Genomic DNA, 14204 nt, shown 5'->3' on the forward strand with positions numbered 1-14204 from the left:
TGTATTTAACATTTAAAACACTGACTCTGAAGGACTTTATGAAGCTGCAAAGCACAGGAATGCATTTGATCATGGTGGGGTTCTTCAGGTCTGGCTTCTTTTTTTTTTTTTAATGTATCTTTTGTACATAGTAGCAAAATACCTGCTGTGTAGCACGTGCTTCTGACAATTTTATCAAATAATCAAATGACCTGGGGTTGCTCCAGATCTGTTGCTATGTAGTTGTATTGTAACTTAAGGATATTCACTTACAATCTCAAATCTCCAGCCTCTCATCCATAAAATGGTGATAGTAATAATTAAATAATGAAACTGAGATTTACAAATTAAAGAATTTTTAACAGCAAATGGTAGATCTTAGTTTTCCAAACATGCTTTCTGCTATTATAAAATGGTTCTGTGATTGATGCTTCTAACATCTACTCATCTCACACATTAATTATTGTAACTGAGGGAAATTAACTATTATTTTTATTACCACCAGAATACCCAGTGGAAAATATGTTTACCTCAATGTATTGTGGAAACTATGATGTACTGTAGAATTGTGCTGTTATTGAAGGTTTCAAATGAAACCTTTACTGAAAGGTGAATCAGGCTTTCTCTGTCAGTTCATCTCCCGAACTTATCTTATATTCTTCCTTTTCCTCTTTTTTGAAATGAAACTTTGCAAGCAAACTTGGTCTAGCACTTCTGCTAAGGAAAGCTGTCCATCACACTTGTTGCTCCAAATCCTTTGGAAAGAGGGCGATTTGGAAGTACGAAGACTAAGCTTTTACCCTGCAATTGAAACAGATAATGTAGCCATAGCCTGTATTTTGTACCTGATGAAGTGGAAAATTGAGCCTATATGAAGTATTGGGTTCCCATTTCAGTGTCAAAACACAGCCAGCAGAAACCAGACGTACTGACTGGACTCCTATTAGCCTGAATATTACTTTTTAGGTCAACGTATATGGAAAACACAGCCAGCAGAAACCAGACGTACTGACTGGACTCCTATTAGCCTGAATATTACTTTTTAGGTCAACGTATATGGAAAACAGGTGTTTAAGAACGCCTTACAGTTAATCGGATGAACAGCCATCAGAGTATTAATAGAATGATTGTGGTGAACCAACATCAAAGGTTTAATAAAATAATTTTTTGTTGATCTCATTATATATTTTTAAAATCACTCAATAGCCCAACAAACTCATTTTAGCTGGAAGTAACAGTCATGAAAAGCAGGGAACAAAAAATTCCATCACTTAGGTAACCAAAAAAAGAAAATGATACATTAATTACCATTAAACCTGCTTAAAGACTGCTTAGTTTTTCAAGGATTACTTATTTTCTTCAGGTATTTTAAGCTAACATATCTGAATAAAGCTATTCATTTCTCATCCTTCCTTCTCTGATCCTTATCTTGGTTAATGCCACCATGGTCCTGTGATGGTATCACTTTGTTTCTGTTCTACCATGGACGCAACACTACCAATTGCTTCTCAATATTTCCAATTATACCTTCATTGTTATGTGGAGTCTACCTTCACTGTCCACCACTATTACCTGTTATTTAGAACTTTATCATCTCTTGCTCATAGGAGATTCTGGGGTGAGTTCTCTCAGTATTATATTGCTATTGTTATACTGGTATTACAATGCTAAGCTTCTTTGATACAGGATAATTATGAAATCTTGAGTTAATCATTTAATTCCTGTTTTTTTTTTTAATTTAAGTTTTCTCTTTTACATGGGAATGTAACTGTACTTATCTGTCTTGCAGTTAACAGTAGCAGGACCTCCACACCAGTGTTAGTGTAATCTAACACTGCAGCTGTACGCTCCATAAAAAGTGGCTAATGATATAGTCTCTTGCAGAGATTTTTTTCTTTATAACGATGCTTTTAAAAATTCTCTCTCCCCCATCTACCCACCTTACCATGCCTCAACTTCATGTTCTTTATTATTATTTGTCTTTTCATTTTTTCATTAGATTTTTTATTTTTATTTGTGTGAGTGTATTACCTGCATGCATGTAACTACACCTGTGTTTTGCAGTGCCTGTGGAGGTCAGAGGAGGGTGTCGGAGTCCCTGGAACTGGAATTATAGATGGTTGCTAGTCATCATGTGGGTGCTGGGAACTGAACCCAAATCCTCTGCAAGAGCAGTTCGTTCTCCTAAGCGCTGAGCTGTCTCTAGCCCTTGTCCTTTCTATAAAGGTCTGTCATGTTTAATCTGTGTTTAAATGCTCTTGCATAGATTTCTAAAGTACCTTCTTGACTAATTTTCCTTTCTTTCCTCTTTTCTTTTTTAAACTGCTTTATCATTTATTTTTGTGTCTAATTATTATTCTGTATTTCAGTTAGTTACTTGATTCAGAGTTAGAACTCCAGGGGGTTTGGCCAACAGTTTGACGTCCTACCCGTGTCTTTTCTTTATATGTGTGCTTTACTCGCTATTAGTCTTTTTTCTAGCTTTAAGTTCAAATCAGTCCTTCTGAAGTAGAACTGCTCTCTAGCTCCCTCTGCTCCTAGCTGACTCTATCCATCCCCAATCTTCAATTAAGACAAAGACTCACGCTTCAGTTTAAGTCTCATGGCCTCCTTGAGGGGATGGAGAGATGGCTCAGCAGTTAAGAGCACTGGCTCCTCTTGTAGAGGACTCAGGTTCAGTTCCCAGTACTTACATGGTGGCTATCAACAGTAAGGGCATCGGACACCATCTTCTGACCTCCATGAGGATTGCTTGACATGGGTGCCCTTAGATACAAGCAGGCAATGCACTTATACATATAAAAGAAAAAATAATAAAGTATAAAAAAAATAAACGTCTCACTGCCTCCTTGCAAAGTAAATGTAGCCCCATATTGTATTATGATTTGGGCCTTAATTTCCAAAGGTTCACCGGCTGAAGACTTAGTCACCAGCCTGTGGCATTTTGAGATGTTAAGGAAGCTTTAGAAGATGGAGTGAAGTTGGAGGAAATTAGACCACTGAGGGCCCACCTTGAAAGTACATTGGGCTCTCTACCGCTTCCTTCCTTTCTCTTTTTAATTCATGGCCATCAAGGGGAAAACAGTCTTACTCTCTCTAGAATGTTCTGCCTTGCTTAAAATCATCGGAGTCAACTAATTATGAACTGAAATCTCTGAACCCATAATCTAAAATGTATCTTACCTTCATATAAGTTGTTTTTTTCAGGCATTTTGTCACAGTTATGGAAAGGTATCATGTGTTGTTTGCAAGTCCTTTCAAAACCCGGTCTCAGCATAGCTTTCTGTACATTTCTTACATAGATACTTCTTTGTTATTGAAATCTACCCTCCTGGAGGGAGGAGGTAGAACCAGGAGATTTGAGAATGAAGCTTAAAAAGCTCAAGAAATTTCTAAGACTCAGGTAGTTCTGGAAGCACAAGAGTCTCAAGGCTTCTCCCCACGGTTGTACAAACATTAAACTACTTCTAGAGAGCAGGATTTCTGTGGAGCTGCTTTCCAGTTATGCAGGGAGCGTCAAGGATGCAGCTTTTGTGAGCTGTGACCTATGCTTTCTGGGTGGACTTCCTGTAATACAACTGCCTCTGAGACATCGGTGCTCCTGAGTAACCGCTCATCCGTGCTATCGTAAGTCTCCCCCATAAACTCTTTGGGTTACCAACCTAGACAGGTGGAATCATTTCTTTGGTCTGCCATCTGTGCCCTACTGGTGGTGAAAAACACTTGTTCATCTGATCCTAGGGAAAGTTACTCAACACTCATCTCTTTCCCCCTCCTTGCTCCTCCTGACCATGTTACATTTTATCTTTTCAGCATCTGCTTTTGCCCATGGTTCTTCTCCAAAGGGCCCTGCCGAAATGCAAACACTGTAAAATACATCTTGATGTTACTCAGGCTCATCTAAGTGAGCCCAGTGGCTGTGATCATTGTGGAGGTATTAGAATAACAGCAAGATTGTCCGTTAAAATAAAAGTCCTAAAACCTTCACGTGCATTTAATCCTTTGAGCAAGCAGAAAGATTATTTACCATTACAATATCTATAGCATAGATGAGGAAATTAAAACCTAAAAAGGTTCAACAAGTTCCTTGAATTTTCTATAGCTTGTCACTCATGAAACTAGGATTTGAACTAAATAAGCTATCACATTTTCTCCTTAAAGCAAACTTCTGTCTAGTAGTGCCTCTTACAACTTTGAATTTGCATTCCTTGTACCTGAGTGATCTAGGCATGTGTGTCTATTTCAGTACAACATCAACCTTCAGATGAAGTAATTCAGACATTCCCTTGTGCCTGGCACTATTACCTTTAAAACAGTGCTCTATAACTCACTGTCATGTTGAAATGAAAGCCAGTAAACCTGACGATAATAATAGCTGTTCTAAGACTCCTACCTCTGGTTGACCTATATCAAAACCAGCTCACAATTTAATAAGGATTCTTTGTAGATATTTGATGGACCAGGACACAGAATACCTTATTTTCCTTTGGCCATTAGACCATTAAATATGTATGTGCCCGTTAGTAATTCAGATCTCTCTGTCTCACTCTCTCTCTCTCTCTCTCTCTCTCTCTCTGTCTCTGTCTCTGTCTCTGTCTCTCTCTCCTAGTCTTTCATTTTAAAAGATGGAGACTATAACTCCTGGGATTTGTTCTTCTCACAGGAATTTCATGAACATGAAATAAGATATTCAAGAGAAAGTTACATCTATAAAAATTCTCTACAAAGGTAGGAAACAAATATTCTGATTACTAACCTATATCACTATAAGTAACTGATAATACCAATTTGGTTTTAAATATGGGATAAATGAAGCTTCTAATGTTTCCTACATGACATCTCATGGGTGCTAAAATATGAAGAAAGGAAATTCCTCATGACTCTAAGACACCCACAATCCTTACCTAGAAATAAGAAATCTATCTTAGTGGCTCCTGTAGTGCTACCTGGAAGAAGACCTGGCCATAGTTTCCAGTTCCTGTAAATAGTGGTCCACAAGCAGAAAAGCATTCATTCAAGGGCCATCACTACATCAGCAGATACATGGCCTGCACATGCATGTCTCAGGTTAAGGAACAAATGAAGAAAGATCTTGTGTTTTCATAAAATGACACTGTATATCCGGTCAAAGCATTGAACATAGCTAGAGAATGAATAAAGTTTGTGGACGATGGAGTGCCACAGTGGGGTTCAGCCCCTTCCCTTCCTCTTCCTGGTGATGCAACCCAGGCAAAGTCATTTACCACTCATGCCTCAGTTTCTGATTCTGTAAAACGGTGTCCATCTTGTGTGACTATTTCTATTTTATAATAAATTGCACTGTATAAAGCATTCTGAACTGTATCAGACTCAGAGTAATGATAGACATTTTGAAGTAAGTTAATATCTGAGGATTTGATCATAACAATTTTAGTGCTCATAAATATAACAAAATTACTTTCTCCCTAAAAATATCTAAAAATAAAGTTTACAAAATTTCTTGAATCATTCCTCAGCTCCTCTAACAATTTTCCTGACTATATATCTAGGTTGGAGATTTTAGCTAAATTCACTGAGGAAATTTAGTGTGAGATCCATTAATTATCAGAAGACCAAACTTCTTTCTAAAGTCTCCTGGTGGCAATTTCTGTTTTTAATTGGTATCATGTTGGCAGTTGAAGCTATTTTTTTTTTAAAACAAATCCACTAACATTGATGGGTTCTCTGCTGGTGGGTTCTCTGCTAACAAAGGCATGTGAAACTTTCCATGATCAAGATGTCACCAGAAAAAATAAGACTCACTGAAGCCTTAAGCTGTATTTGACACCAAAAATCTGAAATACAGTTAGGAAATTATACTTCATAATTATTCATTGCAATAAGCCAGTTGTGGCTTATCAGTTATAAGTTAGTCTCATCTCAAGATGACCCTGTCTCATCCGCTCTTTGTGTCTGCTCAAATAAACAAAAGTCATGGAATAAAGTTTTAATTTAGCCAATCAATTATTTTGTTTGAATGGGAACACTGAGATATCACTAAATGGATGTTATTATGATCCAAATTTAAATAAAAAATGCGTATAAAGACAAACACATACAGTCAAATGTTTGAATGTGTGTTTTTTGTTTGCATTCCTGACTATTATCAGTAACTACCCTTTCAGTTATTATAATGTCCTTTGAATAAACAAGAGAATGATTGCTATTTTTCAGAGATAAAGTGAATGACTCAGTTACTCAGCCACTTGTCAGCATTTAGTTTGTAAAGAAAACATATCTGTGTTCATATCTGTGCTGCTGGTAGGAACTTCTTGATACTAAGCCATCTGTGAAGTGAGGGGTTAAATTCCTCAATCCTAAAGACATCCACTCAGTTCAATAAGCATTTTATGTGCTACTTGTAGGTTATGGGTTGAAGGGTAAATATTATAAGAAGGACCTGGCAAAGTGGTTGGTGCACATCTTTAATCTCAGCACTCAGGAGACAGAGGCAGAGATAGGCAGATCTCTGTGAGATTGAGGTCAGTCTGGTCTATACAGTGAATTCCAGGCCAGCTGGGGCTACAGACATACCCTTTCTTCAAAAGACCAAAAAGAAAAGAAAAGGAAAAGAATAAACTGAGAAGTCATGTGACTGACTTTGAGATTCATACTGGTTTTATAGATACAATTTCTAGCTTATAAAAATTTATGGAATTTGGGAAGTAACATCTTCCTATGTTCTCCTGACACCATTCTCTACCCCCTCACGGCTGCTCTGGGTAGAGAAGCTGAAATTTATGGTAATAATGTCTATATATTTTTACATTCTGTCTTCCCATTGAATTTGGCCAATGGGAAGGACTAAAAGAGAATCAATCAGAGAAGAGAAAAAGAGAGAGGTAGGGTTGGAAAAATCTACATTCCTTGAAGCAGAAATTCAGATCCAATAACTTTTCAGATTTCTATTTTGAAGACTCATATTAAAAAATGCAACTGGGGTAGAGCTACAGAGGCTTGCCCAATCAGTGTCAGAGGTGATAAACACTGCTCACCCTGATAAGTTGATGAAGCAGAGGCTTTGGTGTTATAAACCTAGACAGGCTCACTGGGAAAGCTGTTTTCTTCTTCTGTGCCTAAATTTCTTAGTTCGTATACAGGGAAAATAATAACTTGTTTTAGGTCATTGATAATACTGAGCTAAAATGTCATATATTTATACTAATGATGTTTCATGCATTAAGTACTTCATGTGAATTACCTTATTTAATCCCATGACAATATATTTTTTTTCTGACTGTCACAAGTCATTCTGTATCTGGAATATGCTATGCTCTCTTCTTCCGTAAGGAACAGGGCTCCCGACCATCACGTTACACCTTTCCTCTTGTCAGGTCTCAGATATTCTCAGATATCACTTCATTAATGAGGTTTGTCCTAACCTAGCCCATCTATCTTACTAATTCACATCCACTTTCCAAAACATTGTCACAGGTTTGCTTCTTCATGGTAGCCATCCCATCATTAAGAAATTGTATGTGTTTTCTTTACTGTTGAATAGAACTCCACTGTGTAAATGTACCACATTTTCATTACTCACTTGTCAATTGAGGGACACTTAGGCTGCTTCCATCTCTTACCTATTGTGAAAAGAGCAGCAACAAACATGAATGTACAAGTGTCTCTGCAATAGGAGAGGCCTTTGGACATGTGCCAAGGAGTGGTATAACCGGGTCATATGGTAGGTTCACTTTTGGTTTTTTTAAGAATTCTCCACACTGTTTTCCCCATTTGTTCCTTTTTCCCAAAAAAGTTCTATGAGAGAAGTGAATCAGTAGTAACCTGTTCCCCTTGAGTATCCTGCCTGCTTCATTTAGTCCCTTGGAATAAAACAAAAGCAATAGCATGGAATAAAGACTAAATATAGCGATTATGGGGCACTGCAACTCCAAGATTTTGTTTAGCAATAAGCACAACAGAAGTCCAATATGTGCCAGGGTGATGCCTCCCTCTACTTCATCCAGTCATTCTTGGAAGAATTAAGTGAACTCAACCAGTGCCATAGCTCAAGATGTAATGAAGTAAATTCATAAGACATGCCAGGGAGAAAGCTGACTATACTTTAGTGACCATCCTCTGGTGAATGGGGAACTAGAGAAGAGGAGAAAAGTAACTTTGGCCAGTGGGAAGCTGTCGACGTTGGAGAATGACGGGAAAGTCTGGAGTGCTGCTGTGTGAGGATGATTAACCTGCTACATTTGGCTGTTTCATAAATCTCTTGAGATGGACACTGAAACATCCGTGGATAGTCCTGGACATTGAGATAGGCAAACAAACGTCATCAAGACAATCCTTCGTTCACTGGCCAGCTGTTGTCAGCCTTTATCCCTATCCCTATCTCATTCCTCACACTTGTTTGGGAGTTATAGCAATAGGCAGATCTATATTCTAAGTTCATTCTCTATAGATTACACCTACTTCTAATTTTTGAACTCCAGTCCAGTGGTTTGAATGGAGAAAGCCCTAAACCATTGCCTGAATCTATTGCTTCTCTCTCTTCAAAGCTATGCATTGTCTTCCAACATCATCATTCCAAGGTAGTTAGAATCTTTAAAGTTTGTCTATTTTCTCAAACATCAATATCACGATTTATGCTGTGAAATATGAATTTTAGGGATAATCATGTTTTGCCTTTTTAAAAATACTTTATCTTTAAACAGTTCAAAATATATATGGTCTTTGATTCAGCAATTATTTATGATGTAGTACTTATTTCAATGTTTTAGTTTGAAGAATAAATGGTCAGCATGATATTTCAAGTCTGTATTTAACAAATGACTATAAATAAAAGGGGAGGAAGTGAATGAGGAAGAGGAGGAGGACGAGGAGGCAGAGAAAGAGGAAGAGAAAGAGGAGGAGGAGAAAAGAGAGTGGTAAAAAGAAAGCTGTGCCACAGGAGGAGTAGCAGATCCACTGTGTCTTGCTTTCAGGGTGGGACTAGCACTATTTTGGCTGACTGTAACTGTTCCCTAAAGATGGCAACAGTCTCACAGGTAGGTGGCTTTCAGTGGAAGCAGTGCTGTTCTCTGGCAATGACCAAGGAATTTGGGGGGTAAAATGGGGAAATGGGATAGATGTCTTCTTATGTTCCTTCAAAGCCTAAGCCATCAAAGTGATTCATAATGCAATAAGAGCTTTTGTTTTTCTATTAAGAAGTTAACTCGCAGACTCAGACCATTAGAAATTTCATGAAATCAGTGGCAAAAATTCCCTCTGCCACTGATAGGCCAGTAATTTAGGCCTTGAGCCACTCAGGGCAATCAAAAGTAATCTTTGGGTTTTCTTGGACCCAGAATGCAGAGATCAGGTGGACATGATTTTCTTCTGAGGGACCTAGGGTTCTCTGCTGATCTGATGCTTGGTTTGCCTACCTACATCTTACCCTCTATTCACATGACATCTTTTTAGCAGTGTGTCCAGTTGGAAGGCTCTAGTCCATGAATACTTTGCTAATATAGTAATATAATTCATTGTCCACTTTTCCAAGTAAGCTACTTCTTTTATTATTGTTATTGTTATTATTATTATTATTATTATTATTATTATTATTATTTTGTGTATGAGTGTTTTGCCTGCATGTAGGTAAATGGACCTGTGTCATACAATGCCCGCAGGGGACAGAAGAGGCTGCTAGATCCCTTGGAACTGGAGTTATGGACAGTTGTTAGCTGCCATGTGGGTGCTGGGATTCAAACCTGGGTCTTCTGCAAGAACAACCAGTGGTCTTAACCACTGAGTAATCTTTCCAGGCCCCAAGTAGGCCACTTCTATATCACGTATTTTCTTGTGATTGTTGGCTACTTGGAATGTGGTTGCCATCAGTTAGAGAGTTTTAAATCCAAAGACTTATAGGGTCCACCAATCATCTGTTGTGTCTAGTAAGGTATCAGCAACAGCTAGTTTTCATTTTTATAAATTGGTATATATTCATTGTATATGGTGGTGGGTTTTAGAAACATTTTCTATATATATTGGCTATATAGAAATATATATTTCAAGTATGATCATATACGTGGTTTTATGCATCTTTATAAAATCTAGTATCCACAAAAGAGAAAAAGTATGCAATATTTGTCTTTTTGCATGTGGCTTATTTTGCTTAATATGATGAAATCACGGTACATTTTTCATTCTCTACCAAAGGATATAATTTTATTTTTCATTATAGCGGCATAAAACTCCATTGTATAGGAGCTGGAGAGACGACTCAGTGGTAAAGAGCACTGGCTGCTCTGGCAGAGGATCTGAGTTCGATTCCTAACACCCACATGGTGGCTAACAAGAATCTGTAAGTCTAGTTCCAGGAGATTCAACGCCCTCTTCTGACCTCTGTGGGCATTGCATGACATGGGTGCACCTAACTACATGCAGGCATTACACTCATACACAGAAAATAAAAATAAATAATATTTTAAAATAAAAATCTCCATTGTGTATGTATACCACATTTTCTTTTTTTATTAATCTGTTGCTGGACACCTAGGGTGACTCCCTTACTTGGCTGTTGTGAATAGTGCTGTAATAAACATGGAGGTGTTGGTATCTCTGTGATGGGCTGAATTAGAATCCTTTCGGTATACAGGAGTGTGGCTTGTAGTTTTTGAGGAATCTCTACACTGATTTCTATAGTGTTTGGACCTATTTAGCTTTCTTCTAGTGGTTGATAAGGGTCCGCTTTCCTCAATATTATTTGTTGTTGTTTGTTTTCTTTATGATAGCCATTCTGACTGAGATGAAATGATCACAGTGTAGTTTTGCTTTGAATTTCCCGGGTGGATGAGAATATTCAACTTGGAAATATGAAGTTTTAGTCATTCTGATTGCTTGTGTTCAGTATATTTTTGTTTGTTTATTCAAGAAGCATCTTCTTAGGATAGGATAGAGTTAAAATTGATTTGCATCCTCAGTAGATACAAATATGTCACGTATTGGTGAAAGAAAAATGCTAACAGGATCTGACAATTTTTTCTTCACTAAGCGAACACAGCAATCCATTTGATGGTTATATTTTACCTGCATATAACACAAATGACTAGGTTTTTAGAAAATATACAACAAATTAGCAAATTTGACTCCACCTTGAAAGAAGAAAAGCAATGGCTGTAATAAGCAGCAGTCACTGCCAAGTGCTGCTCATAAATCTACGAAGCTTCAGCTTCCTACTGGATTAAGGCTTTTCATTCTTCTGCATTACGGCTGGTTGCCCCTGACATGTTATATCTTATTGTGAGCCGCTGTGTGTGTATGTGTGCAGTGAAAGAAAAACAAAACAACGGATCCCGTTAATACTTTTCATATTTGTGTACATGGAATGAGGACTTGGAAAAACCGTTTTTTTTGTCACCTTTCCCCCATATAATGCAATGCAGAGTCTGGTTGAATAGACTCCTGTATGTTTCTTGTTTTAGATTCTGCTCTATACTTTAAAATGTGTTTTATTCACTACTCTCAGCACAAGGCACAATCACCAACTTACGATGAATATTTGTTAAGTGAATAAGTATACCCATTGTAGCTTAGTATGTGGTAGGTATATTACCTTTGGTCCAGACCACTGGAAAAATATTTTTCTATTCTAGGACTCTTGACTGGATGTACTTGGTTAGTTGATTTTCTTCCTGTGTTTTCTCCATTTGTGTTGTGCAGAATGGTGAAATTGTAGGTCATTTACATTTTAAAATCACCAATGGAGCCCATGAGTTCATATAAAATAGTGCTACAGAATATAAAAGGAATAGGTAGAAATATGCTTCTACCCTCACAACTTGGATATTTCCCTTCATTTCTTTATGCTTTATTTCTCTACTGGGAAGGACCACCAACTTCTGTCTAATCCTAAAAGTTGTTTGATGCTTAGAAATAAATGAATGAAAGTGTGTTTGTGCATAGAATATTTACAAATTCACACCATAAATTAGGCTTATTATTTTTATAAAATTAGTTGATTTTTTTTAATCCTCGATATTCTAATCATCAAGTATGGCATGGAGTTGTATGGGTGTGAGGACAGGCAGCATGCTAACTAGCTTCATGTGCCAACCTGGCTAGAGCACCCAGTTATTTAATCAAGCCCTAATGGAAGTGCTGCTCTGGAAGTATTTTGTAGAAGTGATGACATCTATAATCACTGACCTAAAGTAAGGGATAGATTATTCTGGATAGAGTAGATGAGTCTGAGGTAACTAAGTCTTGAGTGAAAAGTGAGGCTTTCTCAAGAAGAAATTCTGATTCTGTGCTATAGTATCAAATTCTGTCAAGCTTTCTAGCCTGGCAACTGTACAGTCCTGAAAGCCATACATAGTTTTACTTATGTGTGAAGATACAGAATATATGTGTATATATATATTTATACATGCAATGTATAGATGTGTATGCATGTATTTTGATGTGCATACCTATGTGTGTATTTTTATATTGGTCCTGTTTTTCTAGAGAACCTTGACTAATATGGGGAGAGAATAAATACAGGAAAAAGGTTAAAAAAACTTAGTATTTTTATTTACCAATCTGACATTTCTGAAGCTTAGCAGTATCTAAATCACTACATAGAAGTCAAGAAATTATAAGGAGACAGTCATTACGGACAGTATAGATATTTCTAAAAAATGTAATCATGTCAGAGACACACATCCTCCCATGTTATTGAAGAACTACTCACCATAGTCAGGAAACGGAATTAATCTAGGTGCCCATCACTGCATAAATGTATAGATCGAATGTAGTTCATATATGCAGTGGACTACTAATCAACTATGAAAATAAAATGTTACCACATGTGAAAACATGGATGGAACTATAGATCATTACGTTAAGTGACATAAGTCAGACACAGAAATCCAAGTACTGTGTGACCTCACTCATGTATGGAACCTGAAACAGTTGACCTCGTGGAAGTCGAGAGCAGAATAGTGGTTACCAGAGCCGGAAAGCAGCTGGGAGGGAGGGATGAGAAAGGCTGACTAAGGAGTACTAAGCTGTAATTATATCTGATAAATAAGATCTTGGGTTCTATTGTACACTGAGTGGCCATTGGTGACAATAATTATGTATTCCAGAAAAGCTAGAAGTGGGGGATTTAAATATTTAAAAAATATTTTATTATTTATATTTTATGTGTATGAGTGTATTATCTGCATATATACCCATGTCATGTACCCATGTACCCGTGTCGTGCAATGCCGCAGAGGTCAGAAGAGGGTTTCTGATTCCCTAGAACTGGAGTTAAGAACGATTCGTAGCCACCATGTGGATGCTGGGAATCGAACCTGGGTCCTCTGCAAGATCAGTCAGTGCTCTTAACCGCTGAGCCATCTCTCCAGCCCCTGGGATTTAAATATTTTTACAGCAAAGAAAAGTCTTTGAGAATATAGATGTTTATCCATCACATTTGAACATTGTGTGTGTATATATATGATATAGATATAGATATAGACATAGATATAGACAGATATAATTTCAAAGCATTACGTGGCGTTCTACAAATCTGTCCATTTTATGTGACAATTAAAAAATAAGCTTACAAAACAATATAGCTTAATGTATTCAGCTGTTGTGCTACCAAGTTAGGAAACAGCAATTTCAGTGCTCATAGATCTAGCTTAATGTCTCAGGCCACAAGAAATGACCCCATGTTTGGAAGCACGGGTTCTTGTCACCGACAAGGAGCTTTCAGTCCGTCACATACGAATCGCTTCATAATTGCACATCAGTGTTTCAGGTAAACAGGAGCCTAAAAACAGACATCTTTTTCTAAGAGTTGATGTATCAATTCTTTTTAGAAGCAGAGAATTGCAATGCATGCAGACCTAAACAAATAAAACAAACACTTGGGGCGAAAAGAAAAGTAAACTTGCTTTGGATAGCAGGAGACGACGTTTTGGCAGCTGAACAGGGCAAGAGCTTCATGAGCCGCTCTTTAATGCTGCGCTTGGTGCTGTTCTGAGCGTAGAGGAAACCTAGAAAATACATGATCGGTTCTGTTAATGCTGTCTGCGCACAGGGACCCTCAGGGCTGCAGGGGTCACCAGGGGAGCTGGGCCGGCAGGATGGGGAGACAGCCAGGTGCTCACTCAGGCAATCACAGGCAGTGGGTTAGGAACCCTCAAAGTTTTCTCTCTAAGTTTTCTTCACAACTTTTTCTTAGGTTGCATTAAAGACACTGATTAGCAAGTGAAAACAGAATGAAGGAATTTTACTGTATGACAGGA

General features: G+C 37.6%; 1 protein-coding gene across 1 annotated transcript in view; it reads right to left on the reverse strand.

The window, feature by feature from the left end:
- Nucleotides 1-13952, reverse strand: part of Kcnip4 (potassium voltage-gated channel interacting protein 4) — a gene marked incomplete at its 5' end in the record, with an annotated part of 143700 nt that extends 129748 nt beyond the window's left edge. The window contains 1 exon segment of the mRNA XM_017797199.2: nt 13851-13952. Coding sequence (XP_017652688.1) covers nt 13851-13952 — 102 coding nt within the window.
- Nucleotides 13953-14204: the final 252 nt, after the last annotated feature.

The sequence above is a fragment of the Nannospalax galili genome, unplaced genomic scaffold (assembly GCF_000622305.1).
Source record: "Nannospalax galili isolate Female #2095 unplaced genomic scaffold, S.galili_v1.0 scaffold874, whole genome shotgun sequence".
In the NCBI taxonomy this organism is placed as follows: Eukaryota; Metazoa; Chordata; class Mammalia; order Rodentia; family Spalacidae; genus Nannospalax; species Nannospalax galili.